The sequence below is a fragment of the Melozone crissalis genome, unplaced genomic scaffold, assembly GCF_028551555.1.
Source record: "Melozone crissalis strain CALT ecotype California unplaced genomic scaffold, PUWL_Pcris_2 ptg000016l_1, whole genome shotgun sequence".
NCBI classification, from domain to species: Eukaryota; Metazoa; Chordata; class Aves; order Passeriformes; family Passerellidae; genus Melozone; species Melozone crissalis.
The window spans coordinates 41,324,186-41,345,004 of NW_026535794.1; the positions used below are offsets into that span (position 1 = coordinate 41,324,186).

Genomic DNA, 20,819 nt, shown 5'->3' on the forward strand with positions numbered 1-20,819 from the left:
GAGGGCTTTGTCTATTGTGCTGCCTTTTCAGGCTGAGTCGATAATGCCAGTGTCGGTTTCAAGCGAAGCGTGTGCCAGATTACAGATAGCCAGCAATGGCATTTGAGAGCCGTTAATTGTGAAACTTGAGAGGAAAATGTGCACATTCTTTTTCAGAGTGCTATTCGAATTATGGGCTTTTTATCCCAGAACACTGTGGGTTTCACTTTTATTCTCTTCCCACATAAAACGCATGAAGTGCGCTGAGTCTCTTTCATTTGGCAGCTTATATATTGCATTCTTTGCAGGGATTGCTTTGGCTTGTTAAAATGTACCCCATGTATTAAAATGAAATTGTCACTGCTGTGTGGTGCAACATAACATGGTTTGACACCAAGTGCCTGCAGCTACAGAAAACAGACTTTTATTGCATTTATTCTTTCAGAGACAAGAGTCTCTAAAGGCTCAGCGCAGACATTCGCTTAGTTAAGCCTGAATGAAGCCAAAGCGAACAATCTAAGTCACTGTCTTTGTGCTTGTAGAAATGGCCCAGCCCACATGATACACAGTGATACACCTGGAAGGGGAAAGTTTTAATTTCATCTGAAACAATTGCACAATAGACTGACTTCCTCAAAAAATTAAATGGAAAGGCAGGATTTTTAGGGCTTTTTTTTTGTTTTCTTTGTGGTATGGTGTGGTGTGGTTTTTCGGACTCGAGAAGAATTGTATCCTGGGAGACAAACTGCTGCTGTATGTGAACCACTCTTTCCCCAAACTGTGTGACAGAAAGAGTAGTGGATAAATTCATTTTAAAATGATCTAGACTTGTGAGAAGTAAGCAATATATATGTCAGCAGAGTTATTTTGTGGAGAATACCTGGAGGTACATACTGGTGCAATGAAGGAGCATTGAACATGGTTTATAAACACAACTTTTCTAGGAAATTACCAGCTTTCCATTTCTCTCTTTCCTCTTTTCAAAGTTTCTAAACCCCCTCTGTAGCAAAGTTAATGCTTTTTCTGGGCTTGTATGCAGTTAATTTAGAAGATCTGAAGCAATAGTGAGTTTCCAGATGTGGTATAACCATCGTTTGAGGTTTGACTAGTAACTCTGTATTTTTACAATTGTTCAAAAATACATTTACCAATTCACTGTTAATATTTTAATATCTCAATGCTGAAAGTTATCCTGAACTTACAGAAGATGAACAGTTAGGCATTTCCTCAGCTGGTGTTGCACATAAATTACTTTCTTCACCCAGAACTTGGCTTTATGTTGTAATAGTCATATATGCATTGTCTTTGGTTTTACTATAAAGCCTGTCTTTCCAGGTTGTTTTCTTAACATTGTAATCCTTAATAATTGTTGTTTAATCCTCCGTGTTCTTCTCCAAATCCTGCAATTCATTTCTTTAAGCCATTTGAAGTTATTTTGGGAGCAGTAGGAGTCTAGAAACGTGTCCATTGCTTTTCCAAGCAGCACATGAGAGCATAAAGCATGTCCTTGTTCTGGGTGATGCCCTGGAGCCAGAAGGGGTCTGTTCATTGACAGGGCTGTGCTCAAACACAGCTGGGAGCGCAGCTGCAGGCAGGGAGGGTGACAAGTCCTCCTCAGGAGCCACACTCTAATGGGCTCAACCAGTTTCTCTGCAAAAATCAGCAACAACAGCTTTGAAGGTTTCTCTCAGCATCTGTGCTTATCCTTTTTTTCTCCCGCGTTTTGGGTTTTTTTTGCTGACTGAGTGCTCCTATAGCAGTCTAGTAACACATATTGCCTCTACCCATATCGCACTCTCTTCTCTTTTCCAGAATGGAGTCTACAGAAAAATGTGAAGTAGTAATTCAACATTTTAATGGCAAATATCTGAAAACCCCACCCGGTCTACCAGGTAAGTCTAGCCATCATTGTGAAATTTAAAATTCACTGAAGAGTTTAGAATACAGAAATACTGGAATTTATCTTGAGAGTGGCTTAAATTGCTGCCCCTGCTAAGAGGGCATATAACCTCCCTGGCTGAATCCTATCTTTTATGACCCATAGCAACTTTTTCTTACCCTGGTTTGTATGTTTTAAGCATTTGTGCCTGACAGCAGCAAATTTAAGAACATTAAATTCATGTTGTCTTGCTGTGTTTTTTTCCTTTTGAATGTGGTTTTCTTGACGGTTTTTTTTGGGTTTTGTTTGGTTGGTTGGTTGGGTTTTTTTTTGTTGTTTTCCCCAGTTAGTATAGCGGCCACATAACTAAATGCCAATGTTTTTCTAACAAACTAGGAATATAACTTATATAAAAGCTTGATTATCAATTCTTTATTGATTATTAAATATCCAGGATTTCAGATTGTAGCAGCTGTATATTCATCACAGTTACCACTTAGTATTGCTTGCTATGTGTATCTGTATTAACAGCAGTAGCTGTTAATACTGAGGATATTTCAAATATTAAGTTATTTTTTCTTGCCATAACTTAATGAAGTTCTGACACTTTCTCACAATACCCTCAGAACACATTCACTGGTGTGTCTGTGCCACATTGAAAGTCAAGTTCCAGCTATTATTTTGCTTTTCAAATCTTTAGCTATCATCCATGCATTCATCAGCTGTGCAAAGTTTAGTGATCAGTTGCTCGACACTTACTGCTTGCTAAGACCTCTCTAAGGCCACAAATTTTTAAGGATTTCTCCTGAAGGGCTGCACTAAATGAGCAGGAAATGCTTGCAAGAATTGTGTCCTAAGTTATCTCCGCCTTTTTTTTCCCCCTAGCTTCCTTTAAACTATTTCCTTTTTTAGTTACTTTCATTAAATTTCTTCTTATTCATTGCCTGGTTCTTTATGCAGAAGATGTACTGAATACTCTAATTAAAAGAAAGCCATCTGCACAGCTACAGTGTACAGTAATTGAGTGCTGCAATGTACATATAAATTTTAGTCAGATCACCTTCATGAAAGAAGATAAAGCTTTTAGTACAAGCTGCAAGACTCCATATTAAGACTGCTTTTTCAAAAGTAGTCAGTGTCTGTTCTTCTCAGCACTAGCTAGTGAATTACACCACCAACTTTGTCAAGTACAACAAACTTGGGCTGCGTAGAACAATGGGCTGAGCAGCATAGGCAGGGAACTTTAACCTTTGCCTTGCCTTTCTGTATGCACACTTGGAGTCCCAGCAGTAATCTGTTTAATATCATAGCAACACCCAATGGAAAGAGTGTGAATAGCAAGGAGTCAGTAAAGGCTGGCTTTGTCAGTGTAAGTCTGTGTGCTCCATGGTCACATTCCCAGTTGTCTCAGAGAGGACACATCATTAAATCCAGTATTAAAGCAGAATATTCTTAGAGAGCCTGCTAGAGACAGAAAGCTACATGGTAAAGAATGACAGCTATAAAACGAAAATAATTTTCTTTTTTTAATTTTTAAATAATCAGAAATGTACTGGGTATTCAACATGAACAATGTCGTACATCGAAACAGGGATTTTGATAAGACAGCTTATTTTACTACTTGATTATTTACTTCTCATTATCTCATTTCAAGAGATACACTGAAATTGGATTTTAATGGCTGTAACTTTTGATGCTTTCTTCAAGGACATGAATCAGTTCTTAGTTTCTTGAGGAAGAAAAGATGCCCGTGTGAAAAGATTGTCTACTCTGTTTCTCTCATGATTGTTGTTGTCAGATGGAATTTAGTTGCAAGGATTATTTGGGAAGTGACTATATTAAAGGTTTTAATTTACCTGCGCGCTGTTCAGATGCAGATATAGCATAATGCAGCTTGGGAAAACAAATCACTGAACCATTAACTGAACTCACTCAGCTATGCAGGAGGTATCTCTAAGATCCCATTTTGTCCTTGAGTTTTGGGAGGCAGATTTTGTATCTCTGAACACAGGTACTTAGAACTTGTCACAGGGTATTTGGTCCACATAAAAGAGGCTGTTTGTGCCTTGTTATTAGAGTAGGTCACTCTTTAAATCCTTAATTAAAAGATTTGTTGTATTCATTCCTCTTCTTAAGGAACCAGGGCATAAACATGATCACATTAGCAGTGGGATGGATTCAAGGGATCATTTACATTTTATCCAGTGTAAAAAATTATTCACTCCTAGTTTCTTCTTGTTGTAGATTCCTGTTAAGGCTTGTACTCAGTTTCTACATCTGTGCTATGAACCTGTACTTAAGCCTCTCAGCAAAGACAGAAGTGTCTTGCATGAAGCAGGAAGGAAAATCAAGTCTCCTAATGTACTTGGAAAATCACAATTATTGTCTGAAAAGGATTCTCCCAGCATCTCAGTAATTGGCATGGAAGGAGAATCATCTTCAGTTTATTTATGTGACCTCTTTATGGATATCAGTTAAAAAACAAAGAGAGCATTAGTGGAAATATGCAACACTGTCTGTTACTAACTCTGCTGCTCAAAGGCCTGGTCTTAATGAGAGCAAAAATGGATCAATACTTTTAGGGTTAAATTACATTGATTTTGGATTTTCAAATGGATTTCTTTCAGGTGTGGCAGTGAACTGAAAGGGTTTTTTGCATTTATGTCCACATCTCTCATCCAAGCTCTAATGTTCTGGCTCAGCTTTACCAGCTAATAGAAGGTTGCATGAGGCCCATCAAGAAAGAAATCAACCTGGCTGCTGGCCATGTGCTACTGGCCTGAGGCAATGGGATTATGGACCAGACAAATCATTTTGGCAGCTCTCCTCCATCCCTGCTGTCTTCCCCTGCTGAGTTCCCTGAGATGTGATCCTGGTGATGTGTCACCATACATTCTGTGGGACATATGTTTGTGAGATCAGCATATTTAGAGGATAAAATGCTCGTATGCTGCAGGGGTAGTTTTGTCTGGTCACCCAGTCATGATGGAAGATCTGGAGTAGGTAGCTTTCACATGATGTTGAACAGCCCATTAGAAAGACTGGGCACCATAGCTCTGGCTTTCATGCCAGAATAAAGTTATACCTTACCTGACTTAGTTATACATTCCCAAAGAGTTATCTCAAACATTAATTTTGAATAGAAAGCTCTTTTTCAACTAGGTTTTTTTTTTTTTTCTTGGCAAATGAGATGTAAACGCAGGTAAATTTTTTTTAATTTGGTTTTTCTTGTTGTCAGGTTTGGGGTTTTATTATTGTTCTTGTAAGTCAGAAAAAAATTGCAAGAGAGTAAGTCCTGGGTACCTGGATGTTTGAGCCTAGCCAAGAGTCACACATCAAAGCTAGCCCAGGCCAACAATGCAGCAGGAAAGCAGTGTTACAACTGGAAAGGAAGGAGGGCGCACAGGACACCTTGGAGGCTCTGTCCTTTGTACCTTCTGAAAGCAAAAACACATCCATCCTCCTTGGCTTTTTAACTTCAATCACTGGTGTTTCTTAAAAATTGTTGAACTGAGCACTTGTACCTCCAGACCCTTCTGCTTCAACCCAGTGACAATGTAAAGGTTATTTTCTGTCTCTTGAAACATTTTGATGGTCAGTTGTGCAGTGCCTAGGTAAATTGAGCATCACTGTGTCTGTGTTAGTGAATCATTCTCATTAAGGGGCCTTCTCCATTCATCTCCTTGGCTTCATTCCACTCCAGAAGGAATTTCTCCACTCTCTTGCTTGTTCAACTAATAAGCATTTCATGATGTTCAGTCTTAGATTTACAGTACAAAATAATTGGTTGTTCCATAAATAATTAGTTAATGTCTTAGCATTTCTTTCAGACTGAGAAAGCACAGTCATCTGCAGAAATCTGCAAAATCTCAATTCTTGGCAGATTTCATGTCAACTTCATAAATATTCTGAGTAGCTTTGAGTGATTATTATTTTAGTGGGTTTTATTTGTGAGAGGGTTTTTTTGTTTTCCCTTTATTAGCATTGCTTCTCTGATATAAATAGACCTGCACAGCCCAGTGGGTGTATTTTCATCCTATAGAGAATTCAGCCTCATGTGAAACTAATGCTATAGGCCCTGTATGGCCATGCTGAAAGTCAGCAAATGAATTCTGTATTGCTCTAAATCTCCATCGAATTGTGAAGAGCACTACTAATAATGCAGGTAGCTCTCTCCCAGTCTTTCTGTACTGCATCTGTTTTTGATGATGAATAGGAGACTTCATATCAAATCCTGCTCATTTATGACATTTTGCAATCACTGAATTAAATTAAAATTTCCTAATTCGTCTCTCAGTAACAAGTTGGCTTCAGTTTCAATGGGCAAGTTTAGGGAATGATATTTACACAGTTTTTGTTCAGTATCCTTGGATGTTTTTAAGTAATTAATTTTCTCTTTCTGAATGACTGCAAAAATGTAAACATTCCTTACTTTTCTCTGGAATTTCACAGGAACATGTCTCAATTGTGGTAACTGTCCTCTGCTGATATGTCCATTATACTCCCTCACAACCTTTTCTAGTTGTTACAGTACTTCCTAGATTTAATTTTCTTTGCGTTGCAGAGGTCATTGGGCCAGTTACTTTCTCAGAGAAGACTTAAAGAAAGTGAGACACATGGATGCTACATTACATGGTCAAGAATCCTCCTTATCTTATTGCTAATTTAATTACATATATCTAACAAAAAAAAAGAAGAGGGAACTATGATCCTTGTGTACATTAAGAACCCCACAAGTAACAAGTGACTATCATTTTTATGCTGACTTTTACTTGAGTAAAAATTCTTAAATAGAAAGAAATTATCTGCAACACTACAGATGTATTTGCAAATATCTCATATCTTGCTTTAATCATTACTGGGCATGCTTCTTTTTTTTTTATTTTTGAAAGTGGTCCAAGCACTGCATTTTTATGGACTCATTTCACCAAAATCAGTTGGTATTTTCTGCCTCTCTACTTAGTTTAAATATTTCTGTTAAGACATCTCTCAGGTTCTTGCACCACAGAGAGTAAATTCAAATAGTTAACCTTTGCTTCAGAGAAGTAGACTTAGAACTTGGAATACTCTCTTGAGAGCAACGTGTTTTCTAGGATATTGTGCCTTAAATGGTGATGAAGGAACAATATTCCAGTTGAGGGTTAACTGTGTACTGGATATTAACAACATATTCCACTGTTTTTCTGTTAGTATATGAACAAATACTATCGTGTTTGTCATTAGTGATGCTCTAAATTGTTTTTCTGAGTGAATGAACTTAAAGTGTTTTATTTGATGGCTTTTTAGACCCTGTCTCCTGGTGTTTTTTAAAAATCTTTTTTTTATTTAATTCTCTGTTCATTTATATAGATAAAACACTGACAAACTCTTCCAAATATTTCTTCTTGGGGCAGTTGCATAGCTGTCTGTATATATGTATGTTTTTGACATTTTAAATTAGGTAAGACAGCAGCCAAAACTATAAACCAGCTATTGGTTTGTAGATATCTTAAAGCATTTGTTGAATGCTACAGAGAATTCAAAATAAAGAGGATTCTACTAGATTTTCTACTGGTAATACTCAGTGTAACTAGTTTAAAAAGAGGGTTATCTTTTACATATTGTTATCCTCAAAAATTTTATTTTCCAGATTTTCTCACTTGTATTCTCAGTTCTTTTCATGTATATGATATTCATGTTATCTGAATCTTTTATCTTGTCTAACTGAATTCTAAGAATTCAGGTTTGTAAATACTTCCTTTGTTATCTGCTGACTGCACTATATAAATTATTCCTCATTGTATCAGAAAATATGATCCTTGTAAAGACCTTCATAAAAAGTAACAGTTTAACAAATTTTCTATTTATTTTTCCCATTTCCAATTTCTGGCTATCATTTTTTATGGAATTGCTGTTATCTTTCACTTTCTGTGCTCCATAAATACACAAACTCAGCTCATTGTTAGCAGAAATTTCTTTTACATCGCAAACCCTCTGAATATTCTTTTAACTTTTGTTGGTTTAATCTTCTTTGCAAGTCTTTATCTTTGACAAACAGTTAAAGATTTTAAACTCCTGTTTGAGTCTTGGTGGTGACAATGAGGACTGTGTAACGCCTGTCCTGCTTTGGGCCCCACGTGCTTCCCATGCCCTCAGCAATGTGCAGCTGCTGTCCCAAGCTCAGCTCTCTCTGACAAACAGTTCTGTGCAGAATGGGTCTCTGGACCTTTTGCTGGGGTTGTGTTGGGTGTTAAAAGGTGCCTGGGTGATGTGTACAGCTCTCGGAAGAGAGGGTCCCTGAGGAAATAGTTTCATTTTTTCAGATAGCACATGATGTTTAAGATCACATAGACTTTGCAGATGACGATCATAATGATGGACTTCCTAACAAAAAATCTGCAGAATGGGTACTGAGTTATTGGAAAATATAAAAAAACCTTTTACTTAGAAAGCAGTTCCCTGTTTAGATGTCAGTGACTTTGGTTTTTGGCTCGTGCAGGCTTCTATGATGTTGCCAAAACCTCATCACTGCTCCATGTTTGCCCTCCCTTTTAGACTCACAGCTGTCAGACACCACCAGCACAGGCTCCTGGCCTTACCCTCCTTCCACTACTTGGTCAAACATCATTTGTTGTTAATCCCAGGTGTCAGGAATAGACTTCCAATAGCTTTTCACTTCACCTGAAATCAAGTGTTTCTTGGACTTCCAAAGTTCCCTTCCTTTTAAAGACAGCCTTAAAAATCTGATGATACTTGTTTTGCTTCATGGCATTCTTAAGAATTTCAAATGTGAAGTGTGTCATTTTGTGCCACTGAACAAGATGGAGTTCTCTCTCTTTAGCTTCCTTGTTGTTTTTTTTTTTTTTATTTCTTCAATCAAGTTTATGCAACCTTCTGTTGTCCTTACTGTGCTAACATTTCTGTAGGTGCTTCTGGATCCATATCACATATTTCCATGTCATGATGCAAAGATACTTTCCAATTTCCTAGGTCTCTTGGATCTTAAAGATTGTATATACTTTAGATTCTTTAAAGTCAAGGGTTATTTTTCTAAAAAGCAAAAAAAGAAAAATTCCTATCCAAAATTTTATGTCATTTACATTTAGTTCAAAAAAGAATCCCCTTAGGGAGGGGAGGAGGATATGGACATATTTATTTACTCAGTAAACCCCAGTAGTTGGTACACACTAATGTCCTGGAGGAATGAGGGCTGAGCCAATTTGTATTTTAGATATTAAGTATGTGTCTATGTATCAGTGCTAAACCATGTAATTTGAGCTCATGAGGAAAGCTGTGTGAGAGAAGACAGAATGTTACCATCATCTAAAGCCTGCTTTTCCAGAAATACATAAAGTTGTTGATGATGGGGACAGTGTCAAGATCTGAAGTGCTTTATATTTATGTTGGGTTTCATTTGATCTTGTACTGGTCTGTAAGTTCCTAGGAAAAGAAGGTATCTTTTTGTGTTTCAAAAAGCTATATGATCAAATGCTGAGTTTTGTAATCTAGCTGTATAATTAGGGAGAAAGTATTTTACAGGGTTGGGGTTTTTGTATTACTTTGTAACAAGAAATGCATAAGATCAGTTTGTTTGTGATACCACAGTAATTCAGGTCATGATCTATAAAATAGCATTACTGCAGTTTGGATTAAAATCTTCCACATGGTTTATAAGAATGAAAGTTGGAGAACAATATGGCATATAAATGAGAAAAGATTATTCCTTTTTTTTTCTTCCTGCCACAGTAGAACCTGTCATATCTTTCCTAAGATTTCTAAAAGTCTGCAGCATAAGCAGAACTGCGTTCCTTTCTCATTCATAATATCTGGTGACAATGAAGTCTGCCACAGTTTATCTAAACTAATTTCAACATATACTTTTCTTTCTTCTTTTAACACATGGGCATTATTTGCTGTTAAGAGTGACTATGTAAATCTTCTAATTCAGAAAATCCATTCCCTTTATGGGAAATGGTAGATATATTTGCTTAAGCATAAAGAAGTCCCTTCTGTATGCTACTGCTGCATACCCAGCACAGCTGAGAGTGTGTGCACTGAATTCTGTCTTGCCTCATACATCAGCAGGAGAAGTGTCGACAAGTTTCTGGTGCAGGGACAGTGCTGCTCCTCGGATGCGCCTGTAAAATCCGAGACAAGACAGACGAGTTGCGCAGGTGTTATGGCAGGCAGAATTTATGAGCCAGAAAGATTCACAGCTTGAATTTCAGATTGTTTAGGTCTAAAGGGCTGGCAATTTAAAACAAACAAAGCAAATAAATAAAAAACATGCAAATCAGAGCATGAAACAATGTGAAACATTGCAAAGTTATTTGTGCATGATTCAGATTTCAGGGAGCAATTCAGCTTTTGCATCAGCTGTGGCCAGCAGTGGCACAACTCCTCCTGTTTCTTCCTCTCCTGCATTACTTTATTAGTCCCTTCAGGACACTTGAAATGATGGAGTACATCTGCTTTGCAGACCTTACTGCTGCAGTATGGTGTTGTCACACCTGAGCCAACTAGTTTAAAAGTCATTTAAAAAGCCAACTTGAGCAAGGCTGAGCACAGACTAACCACTTGAGCTCATAGTGTGTTATGCTCAATAATAATAATACCCAGCAAGTGGTTTGCATGATCTGATGGGGTTTTTTTTTAACTGAGGAAAATTATTTCTCTTTCAGGCCTTTCATAGAAGAAATCTTCCTTTCCTCCTCCCTCCCTCACACTTTTCCACTTGCTTACACATTGAACACTTTTAAATTCAAAGTGTAGAGAAATTTATGTCAGAAGCTTCAATCTTCTTTACCTTTACCCTGTAAATTCCAATTAAGCTGTACAAAAAAAGTTTTATTGAAGCTTAACAATGTGCAAATAGATATTTTTTGACACACTCCTTTGTGCACCTGTATTTCAACCAGAAGTGGAAGCCTCTGGGAATGGACTTTTCAGGTGTCCCAATAAAATTGGAGTATTGAATTTTCATGTTTTGGAATACCACTGTAACTCAACAAACATCCAGGAGAGGTGCCTTGAAGTGCCCTTGGGTGGCAGACAGTCTTATGGAGGCTTTCAGCTGGGTTTGTCCCATCAGGGCTGGTATAGAGAGTTTTCTGCAAAGACATTTTCATTGGCAGAGCATGTGAAAAACTTGGTAGCTGGAAAGAGAGGATTCTTATCCAAGCTTCTGAGTACTTGTCCGAACAGAAGTCATCCTGAAGGTGTTTGGTGTGTCCTTAAGCATTTTGGGAAAAAATTTGGCCCTCATGCCTTTAGGAAGTTCTTGGTAGTGGGAAAGGGGGTGTCACTGGAAGGGGAAGACACATATAAGGGGAAAAATTACACAGGGCCTGTCCTCCCTTTGTAGTCTTGTCTTTCTGCCACACTGTGTCCCTCCCTCCCTCCCTCCAAAAGTAAAACTGTCCCTGGCACCAGAGGAGCATTGAGGACTCTTCTGCAGGCCTTTCCCCCAAGCATGAAGTGACATGAAGTGTCTAAAGTAGCGAGTGAAGATATTTCCCTTTGAGATTCATCCTGACAAAGATCAGGGGTACCACAATGGCAGTTTCCATATGTTTTGAATACCAGAACCTTCTCTCTCCCTTCCCCATATGTTTTGAATACCTCAAGGTATTCAAATAAGTATGCAAGGAGCCTCTTTAAGTCTCCTTTCACCCTTCTCCTTGAATGGTGCTGCAAAACACAGAGAAAAGCAATCCAGCCTTGAAAGCACTGGAAGAGCAGAAGGCTAAGATTCTATTTGATTTTTTATTTGTTTGTCCCAACAACGATGTCATTGTGCTGGTCAGCAGTCCTGAGGAGCTGTAAAAGCCCCATTTCTTAGCCATTTCTCTGAGCCTTTCTTTTTTGAATGGCAGCATTTGATCACAAGATCATAGAAAGGTCTTTCCCAGGTTCAATCACAGGAACTTGAAAGAAGGGCAAAGCAGCCTACATTTTACTTGGGCTGCCTCCGTGTCTATGATGTGTCTGCAATTTATCTTCTACAATGTAAGAAACATCAAGAGGGAGGGGAAAGGTGATGGATATCTGATTTTACATTTGTCCTTTTTGTTAAAGCTCATTAAAGCAGCATTTTATATGTAGCCTTTACCCTACCACCCAGTATATAATCTTTCTGTATATAGTATTTTTGGAACTGCTGCTGTTCAGCAAAAAAAAAAAAAAAGAAAAATAAAAAAAAAAAGAGAGATAGAGAGAAAAAGGGCAAAGGAGTAATTTAACTTTTAGATTGCACAGATATGGTAGGAAAAATAACTGTCAAACACCAAGTTTAACAATCCTTACTTCAATTAGGACTTTTACATTTGAAAAAATGCAAATTTTAATGACAAAAGAAATCCCCTCAAAACAACTAAAAAGGTATATATCCCAGTTGTCATGGGTGTCTCTTCAGTTACAGTATTACATTACTGAATATAGTCAGCATCCTTCTCAATTAGGTTACTGATTGCACAATGAATTCTGAGCCTTCTTCTGATTCTGAGCCTTTTTTCCTATTTTTCCTTCCCTTTCCCTCTTCATTTTCTTTTTTCCATTTTTTCCCTCACTCTTCCCTCTCTCCCATCTTACCCTCCTTCTCCCTCTATCTCACTTTCAGTAAATACTGTAACTTTGTGATCATATGTGAAGCTTTTTAGTTCAGAGCTTTTACTATTTAAATATGAAACATTCATTCAAATTAAGAAAATATGACCCAGCAGCTTCCTAGCTGTATTCTTGTCTGGATTTCCCTTTCCAACCTCACCCATGGTAACAGCAACATGAATGAGCACCTGTCCTACAAAGAAATTCTTCATCAACTGAATTTTACATTACAGTGTAATGAAAACCTCAGCATTTGGAATTTCAAAAAAAGCTTGGTAGCACAGGAATAAATATATTGCAAGAACCTGCATTTCACTAATGTAGGAGTTGATGTCATTGGTTATTTTCATCTCTAATTTATCTTATTTCAGACTAGCCTCAAGGGTGGCTCTAATAGAAAGCAGGGGAAACTGAGCTGGATTCTTTAAAAGCATTCTTGAATGTGAGCAGTAGCACCAAGAAATTTACCTTTGCCTTAGGAGGCTTTAATTCCTGAAGGTGTGTGGTGGATACAAGTTTAGGTTAAGCAGTTCATTTTCCATATGAGTTATCTTTACTTTAGCATAGTGCATGCAATGTAAGAGGAAATAATAATTAAAAATTATTAATTATTAAAAAATACAAATTTTTGTGTGGTTAATGGCTTGGTAGGCAATTTTAAATTTTTATGTGTTTTGCCTGCCTGTAATTCAACCAAATAGTCCTTTTGTATATAACATGACCCAGGTTACTGATACAGCATTAGGAGCTGCATCCAAAGTGGGATTTAGTTTCAGTGCTAATAAAATAAGAGCTGTAGATAGGAAATTGTAGTTGAAGGTGGGAAATATGGAAGATATTGGGATTGGGGTATGCCTTGAATTTAAAGGGTTTTTTTTCCCAAGACATTGCTTGTTTGCTGGCTTTGGAAGAGTAAAAAATATTCAGCACTGCTAAGAATATACGTAAGGGGTGGTCTGAATCAAGATTCTGCTGTTCTGATCATTTTGTGTGATCATTGACTCCAGAAGGTTTTTCTGAATGCCAGAGTAGTGACATAAAGGAGGTTTATTCTGTAAGTGTGTTGCATATTACTCCTCTGATATCTGTTACTAATTTAACATTTTGGGCATTTTTTGAATTAGTTTGAGTGAGAGCTATGTCAGTCCCAATAATTTTCAGGGATACTTTGGTATTGAAGTCTTTTAGGCTTGATTGAAACTATTGACTATTAATCAACATTAATGTAACCAAGTTTATGAAAATTAATAGATAGAGCCAGACTGTCAGACCTAGGAAATAAAACTGTTTCTTCATCCAGCAAAAACAACTTGGAAGCTGAAAGCTTCTATTTGTCACACAAGAAAGATCAGCTCAGGGTCAGGAAAAAGATCCACCCTTCCTTTAACTCAAGAGTTTCAAAAAGATGCTAATTATATTGATTTTGATAGTGTTTTTTGTTCAACAGATGTTCTTCTCCTAGGAAATACATTGAGACCACCAACATACTTCAAACAGACCCCCAGAAAAGAGCAGTTACCACATAATGGCTTTCAGTCATCACTGATGTGTCTGAATCAATGGCTAATTTGTTATCTCATTACCACTTCTCATGCATCAGATCCTGTACCTCGCAGTGATCATGAAAACATTTTTGCCTGATTGCTGCATATCTTCCAATAACAAACACAGATTCTATTTATTTTCATGCTTCTAACCTTTCGCAGGGGGAAAGCAATATAGGCAGAGACTAGTGGTAAGTGCTGTGCAAGATTGCCATTGTAATTAGCCCATTTCCCGGGAACACAATGATTCCCAAGCAGTCCAGTCTCAATCTGAAACCTGTAATAGTGCCCTAAGGAGGTATCGGGAAAGGCTTTAGCCAGCACAAGTACACTTAATAAAACCAAGTGTGGCTGTCAGAACTTACAAACACTAGTTAAGAAATCAAAGTAACTCTGTTATCTAACACAGCTGATGGATTCCAGACTGGGGTGGTTTGTGTGCAGCATCTAAGAGGGATGTGGCAGGGGAAGATTAGGCAGGGGAAGACACAGTGCTAAGTTCATTGGGATGTCAGTCCTACTACAACTATGAGCAGAGACCTTTGGAAACCAGACATCATGCTTTCTGTGAGGGAGTTCAGCTGTTAGGAATATAGTATGTTTGGTCTTTGCTTTAATCTGCATTTTAAATTTTTTTTAGTGTTACTTAAACTGCAGATTTATTGGTAAGAACTGGTTTAACCTGTGCAAGCAACTACACGGGAAACAGCTGCCTGCATCTCACTTTCTTTGCACCTTGCAGAGAATATCTCGAGTAATCAAAAGGTTGTCCATCACTCTTCCCTGTTCCCAGCAGGCTTAGTGCAGTGTGTCTTCCCTGCAGCTAGCATTGCCTTGCTGTCACCATCTCTCTTATGCCAGCATTTCAAAAATTTCCTCCATGGGTTTTGAGCAGCCTCAGCTGCACAGAACTTCTTGTAAATACAATCCTGCATCTCCATGTGCTGTGCCTGCAGCACTAGATCAGACCCTGTCTGCATCTTGTCACTTATCCTCTCCTGAAGGAAGAGTTTTGCTGGATGATGACACAGCACAGATTCCTCCACTCTTGGTAGGCAGACTGGGCACCAATGACTTTAACATACAGCCTGTCTGTTGTGTCCTTTTCTCAATGCAGAGTCAGCACTGCTTAATGTTTTAGCCTGTGACAGGTTAGACAGCAGAAACCTTCTGTTTTCTGATAACCTCTTTTGATAACAAGTTTTTGTCATTGGAGCTAAATCTGTGTGACAGTTACCTGTGTTGGTATATCCCTTTTGCTTGGGCTTTTCAAGTTCTGATGCATGTGAAATATGCTGACTTGAATATGCCTTGCATTGTTGCTTTTTGTAGATGAAGATACAGTCCAACAGCCTAGGAAAATCTGAGTTGTGCTCCCACCTGTCATGCCAGAATTGTTGGCAAGCTCCTTTTTCCATTAAAGCTGATTCTCTCAGGGTTGTGTGTATGTATAAATATATATATGGAGTTTATTTTCCCCCTGAAATCTCATTGATGACCTTGATTGAGAAAGGTTTCTTAGCACATACTTAAATAACCCCTATTCAAATTTTAAAGAAATGCTTGATTTTTTTTATCTGAATAGCAGTGGTCTCCTGAGTCTGAACCTTCTGTATATAGATTAAAAGAGTATTTGGGTAAGAGCAAAGTTCATTCTCTAACATCTGCCAAGATTTTGAATGACGGTTTTTATCTTTCTCTTAAAGACAAATGAAAATTAAAAAAATTTGGATAGATCAAAATCAATTTGTCTGAATTGGTTGAGCAAGCCAAGAACTCCTCTGAGTCGCCAAATCTTTAGATGCCTATTGGCATTCACTTACAGTAAAAACAGTTCTGTTCTTTTTATACTCAGAATGCTTTGGACATTTTTGTTTGTTCAATATGCATCTCTATTTCCATTCTGTTCAATGTCTCTAATATTTTACCATCTTAAAAATTAATTAGCTCACAGAATAAAATACAGAAAATCTTTGGCCATTCTTTGGCAGCAAAGGTGAGACCAAACAAGAGAAGATATTATGCAGGAAGTTTGGAGTGCTAAGAATAATAATTAATGCATAGCTTTTTCGTATACTTTTTCACTAATGGAGCTCAAAAGAAATCTGGTTTTTAATCCTATGTCTTAGTTCAAGCTCATTAACTCTTCTTAAAGTCAGATTGTGTTCATTTTGATGGTTTTGATGGATTTTATTTTGGTTTTAGTGATTATAAATCTGTTTTCCTAGGTAATCCATTTTAAGGAATTAATTTTCCTGATATTTTACTATTGTGTTCTGATTTTTGAGAGAACTGCTGCCTGCATCTTCATTCTGCATACTGCTTTTAATTTGTTGGCATATGCTTTTGTGCTGAAATACCTGTCTTTTAGAATTAGATCTCAGCTGAGCTGGATAGAGAATTGAGCCATGAATGTTAGCATTCACTTGTCTTAGTTCCTTTTTACAGGCTTCTGCAATTGAGCTTAGCTCTTAGCAAAGGCCTTGTGTTCCTTTCAAGAGGATATCCTTTTGCTCTTGTGGCACTTTAAAGGTCTGTCCCTAGTATCTGCCAAAACCAAAATAACAATTCCTAAGGTATTTCCTGTTTTCTCGTATTAAGAGCTCAAAAGCATCTATCAACTTAAAACAGTTCCTTCTCTTCCGTGCTAGCTTTTAAAAGTTGTGTCAGTCTTAGAAACATCCAGTTTTCAGAAAGTCCCCTTGACTTTGACATCCGGACAGATTTTTCTTTTAATATTCAGTCTTTAGCTTCATAGTTTTTGCCGTGCATTGAAATTTTTTCACTCCTTGTTGCCTATTTGGAAATCACAAAGCTCTATTCCAGACAAAAAGACCATCTTTAGGATGCTCAGTCTCCTCGTTTGCCAAAATTAGAAACATGCTTAAGACTTTTGCCAGATCCTGGATTTAATTTCCTGGTTAAAGGACTTCACCTTCCTTTTTTTCCAAATTTTTTTATTTTTTACCTTTATTTGCCTTTAAATAGTTTGCTTCTTTTCCTGTGCAGTGAGATGGCAGTTCAGAGAATGTCTTTGGGCTTGTGAGTTCACAGGAAGAGGATGCTGGGGAATAAGCACTTTGTGGCATCATCACTGCTTTCCCATGGCTCTTACTGCTTGGTTCAGAGGAAAGATTCTTATCTACTCTATATATATTCTTCATTATAATTATTGGTTTTTTTCACTGTATAAAAATAAAAAGGGGTAAATTTGGAATCTCTGACCCCTAGATTCTAAGTAGTATCATTTTAACAGCCCACAAAAAAAAAGTTTTCCTCCTGAGACCCTGCTTGTCAGAGTCCAGTACTCTCTGATCTAGTTCCTTCAGACTTTTCACATAAGAAGAGTTCACATGAGATTTGTTTAAAGATACTTGACATTATGTGGGGTTGTGATTTAGAAGAGTAATACACTAAAACTACAACACAAGCATGATATAGCAATCGTTTTACACAACAGAATCAGAATAGAAGCATGATTCCCAAGGCCAGTCTTATGCTGCACTGTCATGATGCCAAACATTCCCAATCATTCCCATGCAGAGGAGCATGTGGCTCAAAGCCAACTCAAACCTATTGCTTTTTTTTTTTTCCCCAAATTTCTCTTATTAGCTGCCTGTATCTTAGACTTTACATGGGCCTGAAATTTGTAGACATTTGCTGCGTGGTTCAGAAAGACATTTACACCCTTTGGATTGAGTCAGGGAATTCCATTTACACAAACAGGTGATCTACTCAACTGATAATGCTCTTTGTCTAAAGCAAAGGGCTCTTTACCTTGTGGGTGTCATTTGTGTTGTGTTCAGTTTAGCTTTCTTAACAAGACTGTGCTTGCCTGTATATTCTTCACCCAACTTCATGAGGACATTCCTCACCTGTGCCCATCTACTAGCCCAAGGATGATGAGCTCTTGGTCAATGATTTTCTGCTCCCATCTCAGGTATACATAGAACCACAGAACCCTCTTGCTGGCACAGAACTCACCAAGCTCCTCATCCTTGTAGCACTAAGAAAACTTGGTGAGTGCCAGTCCTGGCCTACAAACTGTGGCCAAACAAACTGTTAAATCTCTTCAACGGGTCTGAGGCAGCAGGAGTGTTCAATGTTCTAATGCCAAATGTAGGGTTTTGAAAACATTTAATGTTACATTGGATTTTGATTTGTAAGATTCATGTTGCAATATGTGGAAATCAAAACACAAGCATGATACAGCAATAGACAGTAATGCTGCAATATGCAATATTGAACTACAATACAAACCTGATTCCAAGTGCCCATGGTTTTTTGCTCCACCATCACAAAGAGGATCGTTTTGTCTTCATTAAAGAAGTCCCAAACACAGAATAAAAAAGAAGCCTGGAAATCTTCAGACGGCCTGCAGTCTGCAGTTAATAGTAAGACTTGAGGCAGTCTTACTATTTGTTTCCTAACAGTTTGCATTCTTCTGCTTCTTTGTAAGAATCAGTGTTGCAATGTTTTTTTTTTCCTCTACAAAGACATAGGTCTCATTTCAGCCACTACTTCTGAAAGAAAATTCTTTAAATTTCACTAAAATCAAGTCCTGAAGTTGTTGGGGGAAGAGGAGAGCCTGCATAATGCCCGGAGTTATTTGCAAATTCAGAGTCAAAGACTCGAGGGTAATTGTGCGTGACATTTCAGATCTGAGATCTGTCTGCTTCGGGAAGGGGGACAGCTCACTTGAAGCATTTCCCGGGATCAAAGCTTTTTCTGGCTCCATCAGGAGTTTCAATTTTAAATGGCAATTCAGTCAGATGTATTTTGTGCCATCAGCATGTGGATGCCAGCTCAGCCATGCAGGGACAGGGTGGCTTTGTGTGCTCTGGTGCGAAGTTACACCGCTATGTAAGGCTGCATTTGGTTAATAGAATATAAAATACCATATGCACTGTTGATTTCTTAGGCATCATGATTGAAGTGAGGCAAAAGCAAAGCCATGAAAGTTAATTTTCAATTTGCCATGCTAGAAAAGGAGAGAGGGGAAGTAACCTGGATAAGATGTGGGAAATACAAACCGTATCTGCATGAAGCTATCCTAACCTTTGCTGTACTTGTGAACAGTTTCTGTAGTCAGCTTTTAAGCTGACTAGTTTCATGGTCAGCTTTTAAGCTGCAGCCAAAATGTGGAGAGCAGTAAGCATTGTACATTCCATTTTCTGTGCCATTGTGTTGGAGCCAGGGGTGTCTGATGAAATCTCATAATGAAACATGTGAATGCTTTGAGCAGTTGAACACAGTTCAGCAGAGCAGAGCTGAACTAATGTGGACTGCCTGTTTGCCAGTAAACAGATAATTGCACTTTCTTGTTTAATTGAATTTTCATGAAAGTAAAATAGATTTTGGTAAAGTCCACCATGAAAATGTGTTCTACATGTTGATCCTCTATATAGGAGATCAAGATACATGGAGAGAGGGAGGGTGTCTATTAGATACACAGATAAGGCTTGAGGTTAAATTGTTAATACAATTTCCACATCTCATGCAATTTATGTTTTTACACAGAGGGTTTTCCATTGCTGCTGGTGCTGTTATCGGTAGCAATCTCTTGACAGATGGATTAGAGTCAAGGAGCATTATTAGGCCACAAAAAGTTCTTTTGTTTTGCAGAACAACCTTGACATGTATCATTCATACGTGGTTAGTTTGCATTTCTTGGCTACCAGCCATTCTAAATGGTAAAGAGCATAGTACTGGGCAATAGGAGGTTTTGGGGTCTTATTTTAAAAAGGAAAAATCAAAGAATCCTTTTGATTCATGTTATTTCTCATGAGGCTATCATTTCAAAGGTTTGGCATTGCAAGTTATGTCATCATAACCTTCTCTGTTCTCCTTTACTTGCCTCAAGAACAATTTTCTTATGGAGGAGAGGCTGGATATTCTCAACAACATGCCTTCTTTTTGAAAAAAACTAAAAGTTTTCTAATTTCCTGAGGTGCTGTTGGCAAAATTAACAATTCCAGTTGGTTGCTTCATTCACAGTCACTTTCCATTGGGCATTACAGCCCAACTCTTATTTAAAATTCTGGAATTTGACTTTGGACTCAGAAATCAAAAGCTTGGTACTTGCTGCTTCTCTATGTGCTGTACAGACTGCACTGAGGAATCAGGCAGACATATGTGAGCCCCTCTCAGCTGTTGCCAATGAAAGCTGTAGAGCTGAGGCAGAGAACCCATTGTCTGGTTTTTGGACGTCCTTTTGGTGTAGATGCCTAAATTTAAATACCTGAACATGGTTTTCAAATTTAAAAACCACTGAAATTTTCACTGCTTAACATAAACTTTGGGAAATCCCACTCTAGACAAGAAAACAAACACTGTAATAACAGAAATACGGGATGGAGGGAGTTCTCATTTTCTAATTCCCTCATTTGGTAAAGTATGTGAAAAGAAGGCAATTAGATGTTAATGAAGTGTTTAGAATTATTACTGTAACTATTTGGTATAGGTAAAAGCAGTGTTCCAGATTTTTTTGTACCGGTGGACAGCCTTGATCTTCTATCAGCTTGTGAAAGTTTTTAAAGGTTATCATGTCACCACCTCTTAAATTGAAAACACCACCTGTAAGTTTGCTGCGAAGACTTTGTTCTCTAGTCTTATGGTCCATAAGGGGTGTTATACCATGGTTTGAAAGTATACTGTCTGTAAGGCATTCCTAAAATATCTGGTTTATTTAATGGTTGTTCATAGAGTCCTGATTCAAATGCTAGCAGCATATTTTCCTTAATAAAACCCTGTCCTTGTAAGGAAGCAATCCATCCCCCAAGTTAATTTGAAAGTTTCTTGTTCACTTTAAATATTTCATTACATTAATTTTT

General features: G+C 37.7%; 1 protein-coding gene across 2 annotated transcripts in view; it reads left to right on the forward strand.

The window, feature by feature from the left end:
- RBMS3 (RNA binding motif single stranded interacting protein 3) overlaps nucleotides 1-20,819 on the forward strand; it is a 703,629-nt gene that overhangs the window by 558,443 nt on the left and 124,367 nt on the right. For both annotated transcript variants that reach the window (XM_054273879.1, XM_054273880.1), the window contains one exon: nucleotides 1,792-1,871. In XM_054273879.1, the coding sequence (XP_054129854.1) occupies nucleotides 1,792-1,871 (80 nt within the window). The remainder of the gene's footprint in view (nucleotides 1-1,791; nucleotides 1,872-20,819) is intronic.